The following is a 22228-nucleotide window of genomic DNA, read 5'->3' on the forward strand; positions in this document are numbered from 1 at the left end:
ACACTGGACCGCGTTAAGGATGCAAGACTGAAAACTATGGACAATGCGCACAGGTCAAAGAATGTGCCAACAGTTCAGAGGAAAGGCTTGGGCACGGGCTTGGCCCGACGGGTCACCGACGCGCAGGGCACCAAAGGTTCTTCCCGCGAGCCTCTAAAAGGGATCGCGACATCCCATTTTCCAGGCTGAGAAGTTACTAGACCAGAGATGCAACTTCCGGCCTCATCCCAACCGGCATGATATTTAAAGGGAAAGAACCATACTGATTTCTATTCTGCTGCAGCAGCACCCCATTCCACGAGACCTCAGTTCCTGCCCAGCTCCGGTCCAACCGCCCTCACCCCGAGTGCCGCACCCCCCCCCAAAAAAAAAAAAACCCGTAGTGCGTCCCACCTGCTCCCGGCGTGCCCCGCGGCTCCTCCCCGCGCCTGCGCAATAAATGCCCTCTTGGGTCCGGGAGGGGCTGGAGCTCCGGCCTGGGCTGGACACGCCCCCGAAAGCAAATTGGACTTCTGATTGGCTGCAGGCGCTCGCCCGAGCTCGGTTGGAACGCCGGGGCAGTCTTTTAAAGGCGCTACCCTGTGCACTCTGGAACTTGAGTGCTGCTTGCCTGCGCTTGCTCCCGCGCTTTCGGGATCCAGATCACCTCGCCAGTATGTCTCAGGTACTGCGCGTGCCCTGCCGGGCTGCGAAGGTGCAGTGGGTTTGGGGGAAATCAGTCAGCAGGAACCCCGCGGGGTGTCCCCTCCCCGGATACTAGGCATCTGCTCTGGGATCCAAGCCCAGCTCATAGCCTGGGGAGCGGAACTTTTTCCCTTGCAGATTTCTGAAACTGCCACCCACGCCGGAACTGCTGGAGAGTGGCAGGTGGGCTGGACTTCTGGATGAAGCAGGCACAGGGTCCTCGAAAGAAAGATGGGGCAATAAGGGAACGAAGGGCAGAGAAGATTGAATCCCATACTGGGAAGGACCAGAATGGAACAGAGGGGCACTAATGGCTCCTGGCTGGGGAGCCTGGAGGTCGAGGGAAGTAACTAGTCTTCTGCCTGGCGTGCCCCTGTACAGGAGAGATGCGACTAGGCGAGGTGGCCCAGAAGCCTTTCCATTCCCTCCAGTGGAGACCCCTGTCCCGGACCGAGCCTGTAGGGCGATCCCAGGCTCCTCCCACTTGCCTCTCCTTAATCTGGGCACTGGGACAGAGGTCAACGCTGAACTCCAGGCCCCATAGGAAGGGACCAGTGGGCTCCTGACCCTGGATTCCACTGCGTTCCTGTCCTGAACCCTGATCGACTGTTGTGATCACGCCACGTTTCCCCTCACTGCCTCGTCGATCTCCGCTGATCATAGGTCGAGGCTTTGCTGGAACCCCAGCAGTCGCTGGATTTGGGCCAGCGGTGGTCAGGCAGTTGGGCAGGAAATTTTTCAAGGGCGTGTACTCCCACTGTGAGCCAAGTCTATTCCCAACACTTGACACAGTGCTGCAGCTGCGTGAGTGGACAGGTGGGCCTTTGCTGAATCTTAGTGAGAGGAGAGAGTTTGGGAGGAGTGCTGCTTTCCTGCCTTCCCATCCGTCCCTGGACCTCTCCCACTCAGGCATCCTCCATCCCCGTTCCTCTCCCTCTCTCTTAGGCGGAATTTGACAAAGCTGCTGAGGAGGTGAAGCGCCTCAAGACCCAGCCAAGTGACGAAGAGATGCTCTTCATCTACAGCCACTTCAAACAAGCTACCGTGGGCGACGTAAATACAGGTATGGCCAACTTTCTACATCAGAGTAGGCCAAGTTGGCTCGACAGCCCGGGAGTCTGAGAACCTCACTTTCCAACTGCCTGAGGCCCTAAGGTTCAGGCAGGCTATGGTGACATAAGCTGGGAGATTTTTCACCTGCAGAGACCATCTTCCTAAATTCTTAGTGTGATCCTGGGAGCAGATTCAATCTGGTTTTAGAAGGACTTTACCAATTATCTCAGCATCTACTGTGAAGGAAGCGAAGGCCCCGGAGAGGAAGCTGGGCGCTAAGCCCTGTTGCCCAGTAGTAGCTTTGTTGAGCCTACTGTTCCCACCAGATGAGCAGGGTCATCGAGCACTTGGCAGCCACCCCAAGCCTAATAGATGAGCAGGGACGCACCTGGTATCCTGGGGGCAAGTTGGAGTTGATGCTGGCCAAAGTCTGCATCATCCAGATGACTCTTTTCCCTCTCTAAAAATCTTGGTGCAGACTTTTTCATATGGTCGGAGCATGTGCAGTGGAGGCCAGAGAAGAGCCTTGAGTATTGTTTCCACTGGCACCATCCACCTTTGGTGTTTTGCTTTTCGTTTTTATTTTTTGAGACAGGATCTCTCCCTGGCTTGGAGCTTGCCATGTAGTCTAGGTTGGTGGGCCAGCAAGCCTCAGGGATCTGCCTGTCTCGGCCTCTCCAGCACTGGCATTATAAGCACAGGCTGCCATGTGTCATGTTCCTCCCCCCCACGTCCCCCCCTTTTTTTTACACATGAGTTCTGGGAATAGAACTCAGGTCCTTCTACTCACCAGGTAAGCACTTTATTGGCTGACCTATCTCTCTAGCCCCTTGGTACAGATTTTGAAGCTGTGCTGTGGATTACTTTGGTCTTTCTTGTCTTTTCTGCTGCCTCGGGCAGTGGCTGTATGCTGAGGCACAGTGCGTCCTAGCAAAGACTCATGTCAGCACAGAAGGAAATGTACCCCTCAGCCACCCACCAAGCGGAGCTGGAGTGGCAGGCCACGCAGGTCAGATCAGAGGGCTCACAAACATCCAGGAAGAAGAAGGAAGTGGGAAGAGAACGGGTAGGCTGGGAGGCCTTGCTGCCAGAGGTACTTGCTGGCATAGGAGCATCGGTAGACTGACTCGGAATCTTGTCACTTCCTGATCAGGAAACTGTTGTCTGTTTTTCGGCTGTACTGTTCAGTACAACAAAGACCAGCCACATGTGGCTATTCCTAAGCAATGGCAAAAGCTCAGTCTGTCGCTGCATGAACCGTGTTTCAAGGGCTCAGTAGCCACACGGGGCAAGTGGCTTCTGAATTAAATGTTGCAAGGACCAGTGAAATGGCAGCAGGTAATGGCCCTTGCTGCCATCTCCGACTGCCTAAGGGACCCACTTGGTGAAAGGAAAGAGCGGACTCCCCAAAGTTGTCCTCTGGCATCCACACGTGCACAGTGGCATGCACACATGCATCCCAGTATACACATCAATTAACTGAATGTTGTGAATATACATTTCCATCTCAGGAGAGCAGACTGGCAGGGAGTCTTCCACTGGGCTTCCGAGGCTTCCTCTGTAGGAACAGTCTCCTGTAAAGTTCCCAGGACTTCTCCCTCAGAGTCAGTGCCCCAAGCCTTACGCCCTGCAGTAAGAAGGGTGGTGGGAGGGCTTCTCTCCCAAACGCAGATGCTCTGGAAGAAGCCTGGTCTTCAGTTAAAACAAAACCCTACAAATCAACGAGGAGTCCAGCAAAGTGGTGGGAAAATATAGAGCCGGGTTATAAAGACAGGTCGCAGGCAAGGCCATCCACTGGTGACAGTGATGTTAACAGAGAGAAACCAGGCCACCTGGGAGTGGGGGCGGGGGTGGGCGACCTAATAGTTTTTCTTTTCAGAATTGTCTTTGGGATTTGTTGTTGTTTCAATGTCGTGTGCATTGGTGTACTACCTGCATGTCGGTCTGTGTGAGGGTGTCAGATCTGGAGTTACGGACGGTTGTGAGCCACCCTGTGGTTGCTGGGAATTGAACCTGGGTCCTCTGGAAGAGCAGCCAGTGCTCTTTAACCGCTGAGCCATCTCTCCAGCCCCATTTTTTTTCAGAGTTTTTGGATTCTAAACCATATGAATAGATGTTTGTTTGTTTAGCAGGTTTGGTTTGGTTTGGTTTGAGAAATTTTGGTCTTTTTTTTCTTTTTTCTCCTCCTCTGTTTTGCTTAAGCCAGAGTTTCATGTAGCCCAGGCTGGCCCAAATTCACTATGTAGCAAAAAAAAAATGACCTTGAAGTTCTGATCTTCCTGCTTCCATCTTACAGCTGTGGATCACCAGGCCTGGTTTATCTGGTGCTGGGGATGAGACCAGGGTTTGGGACATGCCAGGCAGGCACTCTGCCAATTGAGCCACACCCCTAGCCCTTTTATTATTTAATATTTTGAAACAATCTCACTAAGCCATCCAATCTGGCATTAAGCTCTCTCTGTAGGCCAAGCAGGCCTTGAACTTCCGATCCTCCTGCCCTAGCCTCTGAAGTGGCTGGTCTCACAGGTGTGCACCACCAGGCCTATCAGTTTTCTTTTATGGTGTATTTTATTTTTTGAGACAAGTTCTCATGTAGCCTGGGCTGGCCTAAAACTCACTATGTAGCCGAGATGACCTTGAATTCCCGATCGTCCTGCCTCTACTTCCCAGGTGTTGGGATTATAGGTGTGTGCCACCATTTCCTGTTTATACAGCGCTGAAGCATCTACCAGCTAGGCCTCATCCCCAGGCCCAAAGACTAGTGTTGTTTTTAAAGTAAAACTTCGGGTTTTAAACATTTAACTTGAAGTACAAAAACAATCTAAGAACACTTTTTTGTCCTGTTTTTCCCCAGTTTTAAGTTTGGGTTTCTCCGAAGCCATCTGGGTTTCTTACTCTAGAACCCCCTGTGTGAGACACTGGGAGTCTGTGCGTTCAAAAATGTCTTGGTGCCGGGCGGCAGTGGTGCACACCTTTAATCCCAGCACTTGGGAGACAGAGGCAGGTGGATCTCTTGAGTTCAAGGCCAGCCTGGTCTACAGAGTGAGTTGCAGGATAGCCAGGGCTACACAGGGAAACTCTGTATTGGGAGAAAAAAAAAATGGTATCTTGCTTTTCATGGGGGAAAAAGTTGATGAAGTTCTCCATTAGAACTTGTAATAAATCTACTGTCTGCCCTTTCTTGTTGCAGATCGGCCCGGGCTTTTGGACCTCAAAGGCAAGGCCAAGTGGGATTCATGGAATAAGCTGAAAGGTAACGTGTTCTGATCAGCTTCCCTTCTTTGTGAGGCTGGGCATTGAAGACTCTCCATTCTGGAGTGGGGAGGACGTAGTTAGGAGGCACACATTGGAAGCCAGCCCAGCCAGCCCTGGCATGGGAAAACTAGGCCACCTCCGTCCCCTCCGAATGTTGCCGATGTCTCTTCTAAGAGCTCTGTCTCTGGGCAGAGGTGTTATCTGGAGGGAAAGGACTTGGGGATCAGCCACTGAGAAATAGGCCAGGGAGTGACATTGTTGCCGTGGTCTTTGGATGTAAAGAGAGTAAAGTGAGTTCTCCCACCCACGTCTCTATCTCCGCAACAAGGCCAGGCAGTGACCCCTTAGCCGAGTGGCCATTCCCCAGTTCCCTTTCAGCCAGAAGGGCACATGAAAAAAAGGGATGAGGTAATGCATGGCCAGTGAATGGAACTATTATTTGTTAAGCACAAGCATCCAAGAAGTGTCCAGGCTCCACTAAATCACGTGCTCCCCTGGCAGCAAGCCCCAAAAGCTGGCACAAAGCTGTTGGCAGCTTTCGTGCCCTCGCTAGCCAGTTGCTGAATAAGCCTCTGTCTTCACGAGGGGGAAAGGCGTGAACTCAGGAAGGGCCTAGCACACGAGAATGCGCTGCTAGGGGGCCATGTGGGTCTGGCTATCCATCTTCCACACCATTCTCAGGCCCCGGATACCCTAATACTTTACAACACGCTTCATCAGTCCCCGAGGACTTCTCAGGACCCTGGGGGGATCTAGGAAACCCAGTGTGGCTGTCCCTCGGGGTGTATTCGTGTCTCTTGTGTCGTGAAAAGGAGACAAAGATTGGCCTCATTCCTTTCCAAGAACGAGCTACTTTCCCTCAGTCTCCACCTCTTCTCCCAGCTTCTCTGTGTGGGGCAGAGGGTGGCTGGCTCAGCTTTTTCACAGCCAACAGCATAGCTCTGGGAGATAAGAATCCAGAACAGATAGTCCATAGGCTGAAGCCAAACACAAAATCGGCAGCACCGGGAAAATCACCGCGGGGACACTTTCCTGCCTGTCTAGGAGGCTGAGGTCCGCGCCGCCTGCTGCCTTGGTGCATTGTAAAGCAGAAATCATCCCCTGGAGTGCCGTGTGTCTAGTCCTCGGGCCGTCTCTGAGATATAAGAGCTGTGCTGTAAGTGTAAGAACAGCCTTCAGTACTAAACTGGAATCACAGCCAGTGTGTCCAGCCTGTGGCCCAACACGTGTGAGGATCATGACGTCGTGTCGTAATGTTCAAAGCTTGGCTGTCTGGGGCTGGGGAGATTTCTAGTCAGCAGCTTGCCTGCCGTGCAAGCACAAGGACCTGAGTTCAGGTCCCCAGTGCCTGTATAAAAAAGCCAGACACAGCAACATGCATCTGTAACCCTAACGCTGGGAAGGAGCTGAGACGGGCAGATTGATCCTCAGAGCGCACTGGCCGATCCAGGAGTTCCAGGTTCCGTGAGAAACCTTGTCTCGTAAAATAAAGTGGAGGGTCTGGCGAGATGGCTCAGTGGGTCAAGGTGCTTGCCACCAAGCCTGAAAACCTGAGTTTGGTCCCCAGGGATCACGTGATGGGAATCAGTTCCCACAAGTTGCCCTCTAACCTCTACCCATGCTGTGGTAGTATATAACCCCTCCATCTTAGTTACTGTTCTATTACTGTCAAGAGACACCATGACCAAGGCAGCTCTGCTTGCTTACAATTGTAGAGGGTGAGTCTGTGATCATCCTGGCAGGAAGCAGACAGACATGATGGAGGAGCAGTAGTCAAGAGCTTTACACCCTGATCCACCGGCAGTGGAGAGAGAGACTGGGCCCCAATGACACACCTCCTCCAATAACACCACACCTCCAATCCTTCTCAAACAGTTCCACTAACTGGGGACCAAGCATTCAAATATATGAGCCTGTGGAGGCCATTCTCATTCAAACCACCACACCCCCCTTGCAAAATAAATCCATATTTTTTTTTTTTAAGTAGCTAAGGTAGGGCTGGAGAGATGGTTAATTGATTAAGAGCACCTGCTGCTCTTACGGAGGACTTGGATTTGGATCCCAGAACCCACAAAGTGGCTCACAACTGCTTATCACTCCAGTTCCAAGAGATCTGACACCCTCACCTCACTTCTTCAGGCACCTGCATGCGTTTGGTGCACATGCATCTATGCAGGCACCTATGCATACTTATTCATAAATAAGTAATAAAAGTCTTTTTTCAAGTAAATAGAGAACAGTGGAGAAGACACTTGACATGTAACTCTGACCTCTACATTGCACATATGTGCACATTTGATGGCAAACACACAGAGACATACATACATATTACATCCACTGTACAGATACGCACACACAAGTTTTTAAAAGCCAAGGCCGGGGACACACACACACACACACACACACACACACACACACACACACATGCCCCACCCCCACCCCCGCCAGCTCGATGCCTTTCTAGCAGACTGCCTTCCTGATGTGTATTCCCACCGATTCCTTCCAGGAACTTCCAAGGAGAGTGCCATGAAAAGCTACGTGGAAAAAGTGGAAGAGCTGAAGAAGAAATACGGAATCTAGAAGACCAGACACACGGTGACCCGTGAGGACATAATGCCTTGGTGTTTTTCTAATGTAGATGATACGGCTCTGATAAATTAGGGCCGGGATTAATTGCTGACCCTACTCCCTGTGTAGTTTTTACCTGAAATCAATTAAAAGTACATTTGTTACTGAATGTCTTTCGTCATCTGGGTTCTTTTATATTTTTTTAATTTTTATTCATCTAACTGTATTTGTTTTGTGTGTGTGGGGGGGGGGGGGTGAGCACACATGGGTAGGTCAGAGGAAAGCCTGCCAGCGTTGGTTCGCTCTTCCTACCATGTGGGTCCCAGGGATCAGTCTCAGCTTGTCAGGCGTTTTTGCCACTGAGCCATCTCGCCAGCCCATCCTCCAGGTTCTTGAAGTAACCTGCCTTGCTCCATTCTTTCATCTCCACTTCCTTCTAAAGATGCGCTGTGGAGCTGCGGATTGTCACTCAGTTTGGCAGAGTGCTGCTTAGCCTGCACTAACCCGTGGGTTCAATTCCCCGACACTGCACAAAAATAATCAGGCATGGTTGTGCACACCTGTAATCCCAGCACTCAGGAGGTAGAGTCGGGCACATCAGGAGTTCAAGGCCATCTCTTGGTGACGGCAAATCTGGGACCAGCCTGGGCTACCTGAGACCCTGGGACATAAAAATCAAATAAAAGTAAAAATAAACGAAGATGTGTTCTTAGAGCCCCTCTGCTCTCTTTCTCTGTACCTGGATGGAATGTGAGGGGTGGTCCTACTGTTCCCGTGTATACAGCTATGGTGAGGGAAGCGTTTCTCCTGCTTCCAGCCACCTCAGATCAGGAGAGCTGGCTGGCACCTGAGCCTACAGATGTCCTAAGAGCTCAGGGGCCGCCCTCAGTTCTAAGGAAGGCGGGATTGACAGCGTTTGAGCTTTGTCTGGATGCAGCCTCTCCCTGGATCCAGAGCAGTTGAGCAAGAGTAGGAGCCCCCTTGGGAACAGCATGCTCCCGGCCTGAGGTCTCCCAGGGTTCCTTTGGAAACTGGGCCACAGTGGGGGCAGGAAGGCCAGTCAGCCACGAGTCAAGGACTTCCTCAGGGGGAAGAAGGGAGAGAAGGGCTTGGGGAGGCCACAGAAAAGCAAGGCTGGACTCTCACAGAAGGATTGCTGTTCAAAAGAAGAAAAGAGACAGCAGGCAAAGTCACGCTACAGGTGAGTCCCTTCTGCAGCCCTGAACGTGGGGTACTGTAGGGCTTTTCCATTTCACGGGTGAGGGTGCTGAGGCTGAGCTCAAGAATACTCCAAGGGCAAGTAGTTCTCTCTAAGCTCTCCTCTTCCAAAGCCCAGATCCATAGCCACAGTTCAGCCTTGCTCCCAGAACTACAGTGAGGCCTGAGAATAACTCATACCAGCTCCCTCCCCTGGTAAATAAATGGAGAATCAGCTTTTAAATGCAGGTCATCACCCTGGTGCCAAAGCCAAAGCCTGCAGAGAGGCAGAAAGGAAGCAAGCAGTTGGGTGTGGTGCCCTCTACCACAGGACGAGGGAGAGCAGGCTTAAATGTGTGTAGTTCTGTTCTAGGCAGTGGGAGCACAGGGAAGCAGATGTGAAGGTGCCATCTGAGGGCTGAGGGGTAGCTGCTGTCTGCAGGACCTGAGTTCAGTCCCCAGAACTCATAAAACACTAGGCATGGTAGCCTGCACTTGTAATCCCAGCACCAGAGAGACAGAAGCAGGCAATCCCCCAGGGCTCTCTGAGAAACCAGCCTAGCCTACCTGGCGGGTTTTAGGCTAGTAAGAGCCTATCTTTCAAACAAGAAAGGTGGCTCAGCAGTTAAGAACACTTGCTGCTCTTGCAGAGGACCCAGGTCGCTCACAAGTGCCTGTAACTCCAGTTCCAGGGGATCCAACACACTCTTCTGGCTTCCATGGGCACAAGGCATGCATTTGGTACACAGACAGACAAAACACTCATACATAAAAATCGATCTTTTTAAAAAGGTGCACAGTGCCTGAACAATGACACTCAAAAGTTGTTCTCTGGCCTACACACACACACACACACACACACACACACACACACACACACACACGCCATCTGAGTGAGTGGGAGATTGCTTTAACAAAGCAAGAGGCCAAGATTATAAGTCCACTCATGCACCCAGAGGGTGTGACTTCCTAAGTGGCAGGGTCATTTATGAGGAAGTGTGTTTTTTCTGGTTGTTAATGTAATAGTGTATTTGAGGCAGGACACACACTGTATTATTCTGCCCTTCCTAGCTCCATGCCACTGGGGCTGTCGTTTCCTTGCTCTGTTATTGCTCTAAAAGTAAACAGGCCTGAAACAGGGGAGGAGGGGCGGGAGGGGGCGGGAGGGGCGTAGGCACGCCAAAAGAGTCAGGCACAGACTGATGTACACCCAGAGTCCCGGTTGCCTCGGAGGCTGAGATAGGAGGATCACACATTGGAGATCAGCCTGGACAAGACCCTGTAGAAAGCACAGAGGTCCTTGCCCTCACCCATGAGCACCAGAGAAACCAAGAGTGTTACCACACAGGTTGTCTTTTCAAAGGGAGAGATGGAGCATCTGTTTTCCACCCATAAGGCTGGGAGCTGAGGTGGTTAATAGCCTGGCGACCTCAGTGCTATCCTGTATGGCCAGGCTCCCCCAGACCGTCATCTTGAACCTGTTTATCTCAGCCAATCTGCCGCGCTCTCCTCTCTGGAACTTAGCATGAGCATGGTTTACCTTGAGCCTGCTTCTTTACTTAATCTTTATGGAAGATTCACCTAGCTTTATAGAAGATGTCACTTGTATTTTGTAAGAGCTGTGACATAATCATGTCGTAGGCTTTATTGTGCACATAGGATTGAGTTAATTATCACCAGGAAACTTTTGTCCAAATTGTGCTGTGTTTAAATATGCCTAAAATAAACTACCAGTTTTAGACCCTTGAAGTTTGAACCAACACTGACTACTGAGTCGTGTTGAACCAGACTTCCAGCCTCTCTCAGATTGACACTCTGCTAACCATGGTGTTTGGAGAGACACCTCCCCAAAAAGACACCATCTCAAAAAATCAACAACAAAATCGCAATAGTAGAGGGTATGTTTAACATGGAAAGAAGGAGAGACAGACAGAAAAAACTTAAGGGGAAAATATCCTTAAATGAAGTCCAAGATGTCGCTCTCCATTCAGACTTGGCTCAAGGCTCAACTCAGCAAACTCCCCTGGAGGCCAGTGGTGAACCTTGTTGAGACTGTGAGAGGCTTATGACACGACATGGAGCTGTCACCATCAAGATTCCTTCATCGGGATCTTGTCTCCCACCAGCTTTCCTACCATCCCTAGCAACCTTCCAATCTATAGCTGTGGGAATCCAGGAAGCCTTAGGCCTGGAGCTCATGACCATTCAGCCGGTAAGGCGGCTTGAGTGGATAAGGAGCACTGGGCAATCTTCTGACTGGCTTGTGAGGCAGCTAGGCCTGCAGGGCACCATTTCCTGAACTTTCCTGTGAGGAAGCCTTCAGGCCTGACACTATAGTTACATGGCTCTAAGACTGTCTTCTGACCTCTTGACATATCTCTGGGGATGGAAAGGAGCCATTCTGTGGGAACGAAAAGTCAGTGGCCTTGGGCCTTTGGGGGTCCCCATCTCCACGGCCTCCTATCAGCGGACTTTGTTTACTGAGAACCTGACAAGGCTATCATTCACAGTCTTCATTTTGGGGTTTGCATCCTTGGGTGTGGGGAGTGCACCTCATTACAGTGAACTTATTCTTGGGGAGCACATTCCAAGATGCGGTACACATGCCTGAGGCCACTGAGTACCAAACCACACACACTATTTTTTTCTTTATATGCATATCTGTGGCTTAATTTATGAAATGTACGCATCAAAAGATTAACAATAACTAGAATGAAATAGATGAACTAGAAAAGTATAATCATACACTAGTTAACCTAAAAATTATCAGTTGCTTACTTGTGGAGTTTTCCACCCCTAACCTACCCAGTGGAGGGCAGGGTAGGGGTGAGGGTTGCCCTCCTCAATCTCTACCTTTTGTTTTGAGACAGGGTCTCTCAGTGAACCTGGAATTTACATTTCCCAACTAAACTAGCTGGCCACTGAGTTCCCAGAATCCACCGGTTCCTGTTCCACCGCACAGGGCTGCTTATGTGGATTCTCATGTTGGTGCAGCAAACATTTTACTCACTGAGCCTCCTCTTTTAAAAGTGGTTTAAAACTGTTACTTATTTATTGTGTGTGCATCCAGGCATGTGGTACACTTCGGCCACGTGTGGGAGTCAGAACCTCTTGTACCCATCACCACCTTTCACTTTGTTTAGAACAGTGTTTCTTCCTCTGCTGTCTGCCAGACCAGCCGGCCCTCGGGCTGAGGGGGATCCGCTGCCTTTGCCCCCATCTCTCTGTGGGAGTATAGTGATTACAGACAGGCTACCCAGACATCTGTGTCATTCTAGGGTCAAACTCAGGTCCTCACACCTGCACAGGAAGCATTTTTACCTCAGAGAAGCACTACATGCACTAAGCCTTCTTCCCCGCACATTTTTCTTTTAGTTGTGACAATCTTTCTATGCAGCCCAGGCTATCCTCAAACTCAGGATCTTCCTGTCCCAGCCTCCTGAGTTCCTGGGTTACAGGTATGCACCACCACACCCCACTCCCATTCAGTAATTTTGGACTTGTTTATCACCGGTCCTGAAACCACAGAAAACAAACACAGATGAGCAGGCCCCGCTGCACCTGCCTGGGAGATGGCTGTGTTCATTAGCCAAATAAGGAGATTAAGGCTCGGGTGATACAGATGCATTAGGAAGCCCTGCTTCTCCCCTTCCGTCAGGTTACCTCTCGTGATCGCCAGCCACACCTCAGAGCTACATCTTCACCGACTGTCTGAGGACAAGAACGACAACTTCTTCTTCTTCTTTTTTTTTTTTTTTTTTTTAAGATTTATTTTATTTATTATGTATACAGAAGAGGGTGCCAGATCTCATTACAGATGGTTGTGAGCCACCATGTGGGTGCTGGGCATTGAACTCAGGACCTCTGGAAGAGCAGTTGGTGCTCTTAACCTCTGAGCCATCTTTCCAGCCCGAATGACAACTTCTTGTGCTCAAGTCCCGGAATCCATTCCTGAGAACAGTCATGCAAAAGCAGTTCTAGCTCTACCCGGAGGGGGCAACTTGCTTTTTAAGGTGATTCTCAGGCTGAGTAGGTGTGTCAGCCATCACCCCACCCCTCCCCACACTACCCCACCCCATCCCCGCCACCGCTGCCACCACCGCCCCACTATGCACACACTGGAGAGCAAGCAGTCCTACTGGTATTTACCTGGCATTCTGAGGTGTCAGCAGTAGCTTCCCCTCAGGGGCTCTTCTGGGCTTCCACAGTAACACAGGTCCTGGCCTGGCGCCACAGCGCTGTGCCTCCACCTCGGCAGAGCTCCAGAACAAGCAAATGTGGGTTGCTCAAAGATGTCCTCCCTACACCAAAGTGCTTCCAAGATCCAGAAGTCTGGAGACAGCATCTCAAAGGCACATGGAAGCATCACTGGACTGCAAGTCAGGATTCTTCAGCTCAGCAGCCACCCAAGTTAATGAGACACGGGGGCAAATTATGTCACATCAGGGAGCCTTCCTCAACAAGATGGAGCTGAGGGCTGGGAGGTGGGGAGAGACCAGTAGGTAAGCGCTCGCCTGAGTTCAGCTCCCCAGAACCCATGTGAAGCTGGGGCTGTAACACACTGCTGCAATCACAGTGCTCATACAGGGAGATGGGAGCAGAGGCAGGAGAATTCCTGGGAGTTCTCGGGCCAGCCAGCCTAGAGTACACAGTGAAAACAAGAGGCTCTGTCCCAAACAAGGTGAAAGGACCACCTACCATTGTCCTTGACCTCGACATGTGCGGTGGCACCTGCACACACACACACACATACATACACACACACACACACACACACACACACACACACCACACCACACCACACCACACCGCACCACACAAGGAGCCCAGGACCAGAGAGCTGGCCCAGCAGTTAAAAGCACTCACTGCTCTTGCAGAGGACCTAAGCTTGATTCCCAGCGCTATGTCCGATGGCTCACACACAACCACCTGTAATTCCAGATCCAGGGGGATCGGATGTCTCCGGTCTCTCAGCACTTGCACTCACATGTTCACACCCACACACACAGACACAGATGCACACACACACACACACACACACACACACACACACACACACACCCCTACACATGATTTTTTTCAATAATAGAAATATTTTTAAGCAGTGCTAAGGAGGTTAGTGTCCCATGAAAGCCACAGAAGGGCAAAGAGAAGCCCCCAGGGGTGGCTGGGTTGCTAAAGTCTGGCTGGAATATTGTAAATAGATGTCTTAAACAGTCAGATAATTATAGCTACTTAAATTACAGGTACTGAAGTTGAGGATGAGGCCAGAGAGGTCACCAGTGAAACAGGCTTCCCTAGAGCTTTGCTTTTGGGCTCTGGGTCAGGCATTATATCCGCAGGGGACTTCGTGAGACTTTGCCATGCTACCCAGGCTAGTGAACACCTGACGCGATTTCTGTCATTTGACATTTTGGAACTGCCATCGTGTGCAGCTAACTGAACTAACAGAAGTGAGGTATGAGTGAGGAAGGGATTGTTCTGTGGTCTTTGCAGGTATAAAGGGAAGGTATTGAGGTAAGATCAACCTGGATTCAAGGTGGGGCCTGGCTCACAACCAGAGAACTTATGGAGAGACGAGAGTACAAAGACCATTTAAAAACGGGGATAGATTGGAGTGGCGCAGCTCAGGGCATCCACAGTGAGGGCATGTGCCAGCAGCTGCTGCTGAGCGCATGAGAGAGAATACACCAGAAACTTAACTGCAGTGTAGACCCAACTCCAGCTAATCCCAGGTGAGCCTGACCCAGCCACCAGCAGCTAGACACCTGTGAGCCGGAGACAGGTGAACCAGTGTGACCCTAATGAGTGTGTCTGCAGAGTGGGCCACTGTGATGGTTCGTCGGTAACACGCAATCTAGAATCACATGCGGAGAGAGTCTCAAAGAAGGATTGTCTGGACTGGGCCTGGGCCTGTCTGAGGAGGTGTATCTTGATTATTTTAATTGAGTCAGGAAGACTGGCTCATTGCAGGTGGCGCCATTCTATAGGTTGAGAGGCTGGATGGTCTAGAGAAGTGAGCTGAGCGCAAGCGTGCATTCATCCTTGCTCGAGGCTACTCATCTCCCCGTCCCTTCCCATCTACCCTCTTGTTTTATCCCGGGGAGGGAGGAGGCTCCCGCCCCGGGATAAAACAAGATAAAACTTAAAAGAAAAAATCTCGTTGTGGAAGCTGTAGTGTGACACAGTGAGTTACCCTGTCTTTTAGTCCATATATCGTTACTTGCGAGTGTTTATTACGATGAGTCATTGGTCTGGTTTGATGTCTCTGGGTTTTGCGACATCATCAATGCTGGGGCTCCTCTTGGATATCCTGCTGTGTTGTGTCATAGAGATCCTGTAACTCTGGATCTGCAGACCAACCCCTTCACGTGCTCTGGCAGACAATAGATGGAGTGGATGATGGGATGCACAAACTCATAGTTCTGGTTCCGGGTCTGGGTGGTCAGACCCACCAGCTCTCCTTCATCCTCAACACCAGATCATTAGAGCGAGAGCTGGCCCTGCCTCTCACCAGCTGCAGCACAGAGTGGCCGCTACACCTCAGCATAGTAGAGCTGGTCCTGGTGGTGTAGCCGTGGGCAAGCCAACAGAGGACCTGACAGCAGGAGAATTGGCCCTTCCCCTTACTGCTTACTACATAGGGTGAGCTATCTGGGACAGTACTGGAAAGCTCACCATGGTGTTCAGGATGAGGGAGAACTGGCAGGCTGACCAACCCAGCAACCACCTAGACCCAGAACCAGGACTATGAGTTGTCCCATCCCATCATCCACCCCATCTATGATCCCACCTACCACAGTCCTCGAGGGGCATGGGTGGTGGGTTCATCTCTCTTGCCCACACCCCTCTATGGTAGATGAGGGATGGGGCTTGGTCTCTTACACTCACACTCTCAGGGCCAGCTCACCCACACCTCCATCTACGGGGTCAGCTCTACTGTGTTGTTCACAAGGTGCAGGGCCCACTCTCCCGACTTCTACATCTGGGGAAGGGCAGGGGCAGCTCTCGTCCACCACAGGTCTGCCAAGTGTTTTTATCCCCGCAACAGGAAAAGTAAGACAAGTACCATTGCCCCAAGTGCTTGGTACTGACATTTAACATCGCTGACGTCTTCATCCCATCCCATCCTGCACTGCATTCATAACGATTCCTTTTTTAAAAAAATTGTTCTGGAATATGAACCAATGGCTGAGGGGTCACCAACTGGATCAGGCCCTCTGAGTGGGTGAGACAGTTGATTGGCCTGATCTGTTTGGGAGGCATTCAGGCAGTGGGACCGGGTCCTGTGCTCATTGCATGAGTTGGCTGTTTGAAACCTGGGGCCTATGCAGGGTCGCTTGGCTCGGCCTGGGAGGAGGGGACTGGACCTACCTGGACTGAGTCCACCAGGTTGATCTCAGTCTGTGGGGAAGGCTTTGCCCTGGAGGAGATTGGAATGGGGGGCGGGCTGGGGGGAAGGTGAGGGGGGGAGGGGGGGAGAAACAAGGGAATCTGTGGCTGATATGTAGAACTGAATTGTATTGCAAAATAAAAATTAAAAAAAAATTGTTCTGGTATGTGTACCAAATATGTATACATATTTTACAAATATACATATTTTGTGTTTGTTCCGTGTGAGTGTTCATGTGTGTATATGCATGTGCGCATGGAGGCCAAAGGTCAACCTCTGCTGTCTTTCTCAGTCACCCTCCACCTTTTCTAAAGCAGGGTCTCTCAAAGATTCAGCTGGACTAGCTGGCCAGCAAGCCCCGAGGATCCTCCTGTCTCCGCCTCTCCAGCACTGGGATTGAAAGCTCAGATCGGCATAACCAGCTTTTTAAAATGTAGATTTGGGCAATGCAGTTTAGGTCGTCATACTTGCACGACCCTGCCAAAAGGGGGTCCTGGGAGGCTGCCCCTCACCATAAGTAAGCACAGACATGGGAATACCAGCAAGTCCTCTGAAGGAAGGAGGGAGAAAAAACAGGAGTTCCTTTTCAGAGTCCCATGGTCAGCAAAATAATAGTCTCCCTAAAGATGTTTCTGTCCTCAGCCCCAGACTAAGGGCACAGATGGAAATGAGGTTATTAACTCACCCAGTTTTCAAAGTAGTCCAGAAGAGCCCACTGTGATCACAAGATGTGAAAGTGGCAGGCAAAGAAAATCTAATCAGTGTGCAAGTGAGAGCTGGCTTTGAAGACAGATCACAACAAGGCACAGGAAGCTCCTGGAGACCAGAGAGGTCAGGGAAACAGTTTCCCCCTGGAGATACCAGGAGGAAAATGGTCCTGTTATACCTAGACACTCACCCACAGGGACCCACGCCAAACTTCCACCCCGCAGAAGTGGTGGTGTATTTGTGTAATCCCAACAGGGTGGGAGGTAGAGGCAGGAGGAACAGGACTTCAAGATTGTCTTTGGCTACATAGTGAGTACAAGGCCAACCTGAGCTACATGAGACCTTGTCTCAAAAAGATGGAGGGTTATCTACCCTGTGTAGCCAGACACCCACCCATGTCCTTTCACGTGGCTTGAGCTTCCTTACAGCATGGTGGCTGAGTTCCCATGCAGTCTCCAGAGATCCAGGCATCACCTTTGTGTAGGTGTGTGTGGATGCATGTGTACATGAATGTTCATGTCCACGTGTGTGCACATGCATGTGGAGACCAGAAGCCAACCTCAGGTGTCATACTTCAGGACACTGTCCACCTTGTATTTTGAGACAGGGTCTCTCACTGGCCTGGAATGCAATGATTCAGCTAGACTGTCTGGACATCCAGCCCCAGTCACCCAATCATCTCTGCCCCACCCCACCCACAGCTCTCTTAGTTCGAGTTTCTATTGCTGTGATAAAACACTATGACCAAAAGCAAGTTGGGGAGGGAATGGTTCATTTGGCTTACATGTCCGTCACTGAAGGAAGTCAGGACTGGAACTCAAGCAAGGCCAGAACCTGGAGGCAGGGGCTGATGCAGAGACCATGGGGTAGGCCTTCCCATAGGCCTGCTCCTGGTGGCTTGCTCAGCCTGCTTTCTTATTGCACCCAGGACCACCAGCCCAGGGACAGCACCACCCATACTGAGTTGGGCCCTCCTGCGTCAATCATCAATCAAGAAAATGCACCCATGGGCTTGCCCAGAGGCCAGTCTGGTGGACACATTTTCTCAACCAGCCTCCCTCTCCCCAAATGACAATGGCTGGTGTCAAGTTGACATAAAACCAGCCAGCACACCACGCTAGGGTTACAAGCTTGTGCCACCATTTCCAGCTTTAAAAAAGTGTTTGTTTTATTTTTTATGCTATGTTTTGGCTGCATGCATGTGTACCACATGTTGTCTCTTCCAGTGACCCCTCACCTCACTGTGGTTGGTGGCAATTACCACTCTGGCCATCTGTGTTGCAATAGAGCGGTGGCAGCAACCTTTGCCACTTGGGACAGTTCATAGCCTTGCAATGACACTCTGTTGTTTTATGGTGTATTTGCTCCAGCATGGTGTGGACAGAATTCTGCTCCTCCATTCCTGACATTTCCATCGATAGGATTCTAAACTAGGGCCTGGTTGTTGTTGTTGTTGTTGTTGTTAATAAACAAAAGGTTTTGAAAATGGATTTGTTCTTCTTTGGGGGTTTTGAGACAGAGTATGATATAGCCCAGGCTGGCCTCCAACTTACTATGTAGCTGAGGATGACTCTGAATTTCTGATCCTGCCCTTACCTCCTTTGTGTGCTGGGATTATGAACATGTACCACCATGTTTAATTTATTCAGTGCTGGGACTAAACCCAGGGTTCCATGCATGCTGGGCAAGCACTCTTCCAACTGAGCCACACCCCCAGCCCCCCTTTAATGTATTAAATGTTAATGTGTCTTTGCTGACTGGAGTTACCATTTTTAGAATGATTGTATTTTCATAGCTTAGCAAGCAGGGATGGTATTTTGCTACTTCAGGCTTCCTTGAAAACGAAAATTTGGCAGTTGCCTTCTCTATGGGGCTCGCTCTCGCTTCCCTCCCTCTCCTCCCCCTCCCCCTCATGCTCACCTCACTGCTGAACACCTCTTCCTGTCCTCTCCCTGCAGACTCTTGGGTCCAGCTGTGCTCTCAAATCTAACTGTGCCCAGGAGCAGCAAGCCAGATGTTTCTAGTCACCGAGGGGTGTGTGTGTGTGTGTGTGTATGTGTGTGTGTGTGTGTGTGTGAGAGAGAGAGAGAGAGAGAGAGAGAGAGAGAGAGAGAGAGAGAGGAGAGGAGAGAGAGAGAGAGAGAGAGAGAGAGAGAGAGAGAGAGAGGAGAGGAGAGAGAGAGAGAGAGAGAGAGAGAGAGAGAGAGAGAGAGATTACCTAGCACCCTCCGGGGCCAGTGGGAGTGTGGACTGGGCCTTCCTACCCCACCCCTCCCCCACCCCCAGGACCGGATGTGTCGCTCAGTGAACCAAAAAAATGGTCAGTGTTTGAGGAAGCAAGCCTTCACAGCACACCACCAGGACTCATGCTTAGGAAGGCTCCGGAAAGGCTCCTGTGGGCAGACTGTGAGTCATCTGGTGGGAACGTATTCAGAGCTCTGAGAGGAGAAAGCCACCTTCCAGCAGAGAGCCACAAGGGGCTTGAGGAGCTGCCAAAGATGCCCCCCCCCCCCGAGCAGGGGCCAGAACAGAAAGCCTTACTTTAGCTGCTCCAAGCTGTTTCTGATCAGTGGGATCCTCCTGCCTCTACCTCCCCCGGGGCTGGGATTGCTAATGTGCACCACCACACAGCTTTTCACATGGGTTCTGGAGAATCAAACTCATGTCTTCAGGCTCGCACAGCAAAGCCCCTTACCAGCAGAGGCATCTCCCCGAACTTATTGGGACTATTTTGTTATAAAATATTTCAAACACCCAGAAAGGTAGAAATAACACTGTAGTGAGCAGCCATGTGCTCTCTCAGGAGACTCTTATCTCAGCACTTTATCCTGGGCACCGTATCACACTCACATCGAGCCCTTTATCCGTCCCAGTACTCTTCCAGAAAGCCGAGCACACTTTCATACATTTCAAAGTACACGTCCCCATAGTCTTAAGCATGGACATTGTCAATTGGTGCTTGTATTTACACACATGTCTATTGTTTATTTGGCACAAATTTTACGTACAACATGTTGAAGGCTTGGTGAACACATGCTATCAGGAACCAGTGAGCCTTAGGGATGTGGGATCTCATGCAAGAATATTAGGCCAGTTGGGGATGTGAGACCTCAGCTCCTCCTCTCTCCCCTCTCCTTCCTCCCTTTTCCTTCCCCTCTTCTCTTCTCCTCCGCTCCCTTTCCTCTCCTCCACTATGATGTGTTCAAAAAGCAACAGGACCGAACAGCCACGAATGGAAGTGTCTGAAACTGTGAGCCAAAGTCTCTCTGGTTGTGCCAGTGGCAGGAAGAGAGAAAACAAGAACCAGAGAGAAGATAACTATCAAAACCACTTTCAAGGGAGTCTGAAATGACTTTTATCCACTTTTATGAAGATCAAAACCCTTTAACGGAAGCACTGGAGCGCCCTCTGGAGGTCAAAGGAAGAACAGCACTGCTATCTAACAGTTCCGGCCTAGAGCAACAACCTTGCTCAAATTCCTGCTGCCAGGCCAAAGTGCAGAACCTCTACTTTTACTAGTTGAAAAGGTGCTGTGAAAACAGAGTCCTGCTGAGTCCTGAGCTCTTGAGGCAGATCTTAACCTGAGACTCCATCACCTGCCTGATGAGACACACAAAGTCCCTGCTTCTCTGGTTCACCTCTTTCTGCTCCACCGAAATCCTACAACAGGCTTCCTGCATTCTTGAGGACTGGTCTCAGCTCTCCTTCACTCCACAGATCCCCCTCCTGTCCTACAACACCCCCACAGACACTTTTCTGTCACAGAATTCTAAATGCCAAAGTGCAGTTAGCACAGAGGATTGGCCCCTCTTAAAGAATCAGTCAGCTTGAGGCCCTTGGAGACAACGGCTTACCTTCCCTAGTCCTGATACTCAGACATCAATTACATAAATCCCTAAGAAATATATGGTGAATAGATAAGCGGATGGATGGATGGATGGTTATGGAAATTCCATCTCCTTCTTGACTCCCTCAGTCCTGTCCCCTTCAAAGGACACGAGCTCCTGACTTGAGAACCCCGGCGTGTTGACATGGTTGAGTTAGTAGAATGCTTGCTGTCATTCACAAAGCCCCAGGTTCGGTCCCTAACATTGTATAAACCAAGTGTAGCAGCACACACCGGCAATCCCAGGACTCGGGAAGTGCAGTCAGGAGAAACCGAGGTTCAGTATCATCCTCACCTACATGGCAAGTCTGAGGTCACAGCCCCCATCCAAAGATGAAAGCATTGTGTAGAAAGGGATTGGCTATGTCTTATCACCAAGCATCACAGCTAAGCATCTGGCACACCGTGGAGTGTCTGTATTTATGATAATGACTCTAGTTGATTGGAAGGTTACAGTGCCCAACTCTAAGAATGAAGATCATCCTATACAACCAGGGAAAGGTCAAATTCCAAAAGTGGAAGTGTCGGTTCTACTGAATAATTCCTTGAGACTTCAGAATGCTAGCCTGGGATTCAGAAACTGGAGCTCACAGCCTGCTTTTATAAATAAAGCTTTATTAACACAGACACACTCTCACATACTACCTATGGCTGCTCTGGTGCCACAACAACAGTGATACATGGTTAGAACAGAGATCTAAAAGGAAGCTTGAGGGTTGGTAGAGTCCCTCAAGCATGCATGAAGCTCTGGGTTCTACCCTAACACCACGTAACCTGGATATGATGCCGTATGATACCTATAGTCCCAGCACCAGGGAGGTGGAGGCAAGAGGATCGGAAGTCTCAAAAGAGAATCAGGTTTAGAGTATAGTTCGCTGGTAGAACACGTGCATACAGTCCTGAGGTTCCATCAGCAGTACTGAGGAGAGAGAGAAGAATGGGAACTTGGAAGATGAAGGGCAAAGCATTACTGCACACCAGAGCATACAGAGAATACACTTGGGGGCCAGCGAGGTGACTCCCCCAGATCAATCCCTCAGACTGGGCAGAAGGGGAGAACTGACTCTGTGAACTGTCCCCTGACCTCCATATGAGTGGGCACCCCCCCCCCAAACACACACACAAGAAATAAATGTCCGATCAAAATTTTAAATTAAAAGATAATATTTTTACAGTCTGCTCTAAGGAGTATTTTCAGGCCATAGTAAAAAGGAGTCTGTACGGAGACTCAGAGGGAAGCAGGTAGGGTAGGGGTGAGGCCAGGAGCAACCCCCCAGCACCTTAGGATCACTAAGTCTCAGGAGAGCAAACCATTAGGGTGGTTGGGGAAGGGGAACTGGGCTAGACAAGTTGCCCCATTTCCTGCTTCAGGACACCCGAGTGGGCCTCGGGGAGGTTGGAAGATCCTTGCTGAGGAGAATAGGATGGAGGGGCATGGAGGGTTCCGGCCTCACCAAGATCCAATATGGTGGAGTACAGAGCTC

At 50.5% G+C, this 22228-nt stretch overlaps 2 protein-coding genes across 2 annotated transcripts in view; one reads left to right on the forward strand and one right to left on the reverse strand.

The window, feature by feature from the left end:
- Positions 1-491, reverse strand: part of C15H2orf76 (chromosome 15 C2orf76 homolog) — a 66980-nt gene extending 66489 nt beyond the window's left edge. Inside the window, exon 1 of the mRNA XM_059280857.1 lies at positions 394-491. The gene's annotated coding sequence lies outside the window, so the exon portion shown is untranslated. The remainder of the gene's footprint in view (positions 1-393) is intronic.
- Dbi (diazepam binding inhibitor, acyl-CoA binding protein) lies at positions 462-7727 on the forward strand. Its single transcript, XM_059280859.1, has 4 exons — positions 462-664; positions 1630-1747; positions 4928-4990; positions 7499-7727. Exons 1-4 carry the CDS (start codon positions 656-658, stop codon positions 7570-7572), a joined length of 264 nt encoding a protein of 87 aa, XP_059136842.1. The 5' UTR covers positions 462-655; the 3' UTR covers positions 7573-7727.
- The last annotated feature ends 14501 nt before the right edge of the window (positions 7728-22228 follow it).

The sequence above is a fragment of the Peromyscus eremicus genome, chromosome 15, assembly GCF_949786415.1.
Source record: "Peromyscus eremicus chromosome 15, PerEre_H2_v1, whole genome shotgun sequence".
Lineage (NCBI taxonomy): Eukaryota > Metazoa > Chordata > Mammalia > Rodentia > Cricetidae > Peromyscus > Peromyscus eremicus.

Coding starts and splice junctions, on each gene's coding strand:
- Dbi (XM_059280859.1), top strand. Junction 1,748..4,927: donor CGTGGGCGACGTAAATACAG/GTATGGCCAACT, acceptor TTCTTGTTGCAG/ATCGGCCCGGGCTTTTGGAC. Junction 4,991..7,498: donor TTCATGGAATAAGCTGAAAG/GTAACGTGTTCT, acceptor GATTCCTTCCAG/GAACTTCCAAGGAGAGTGCC.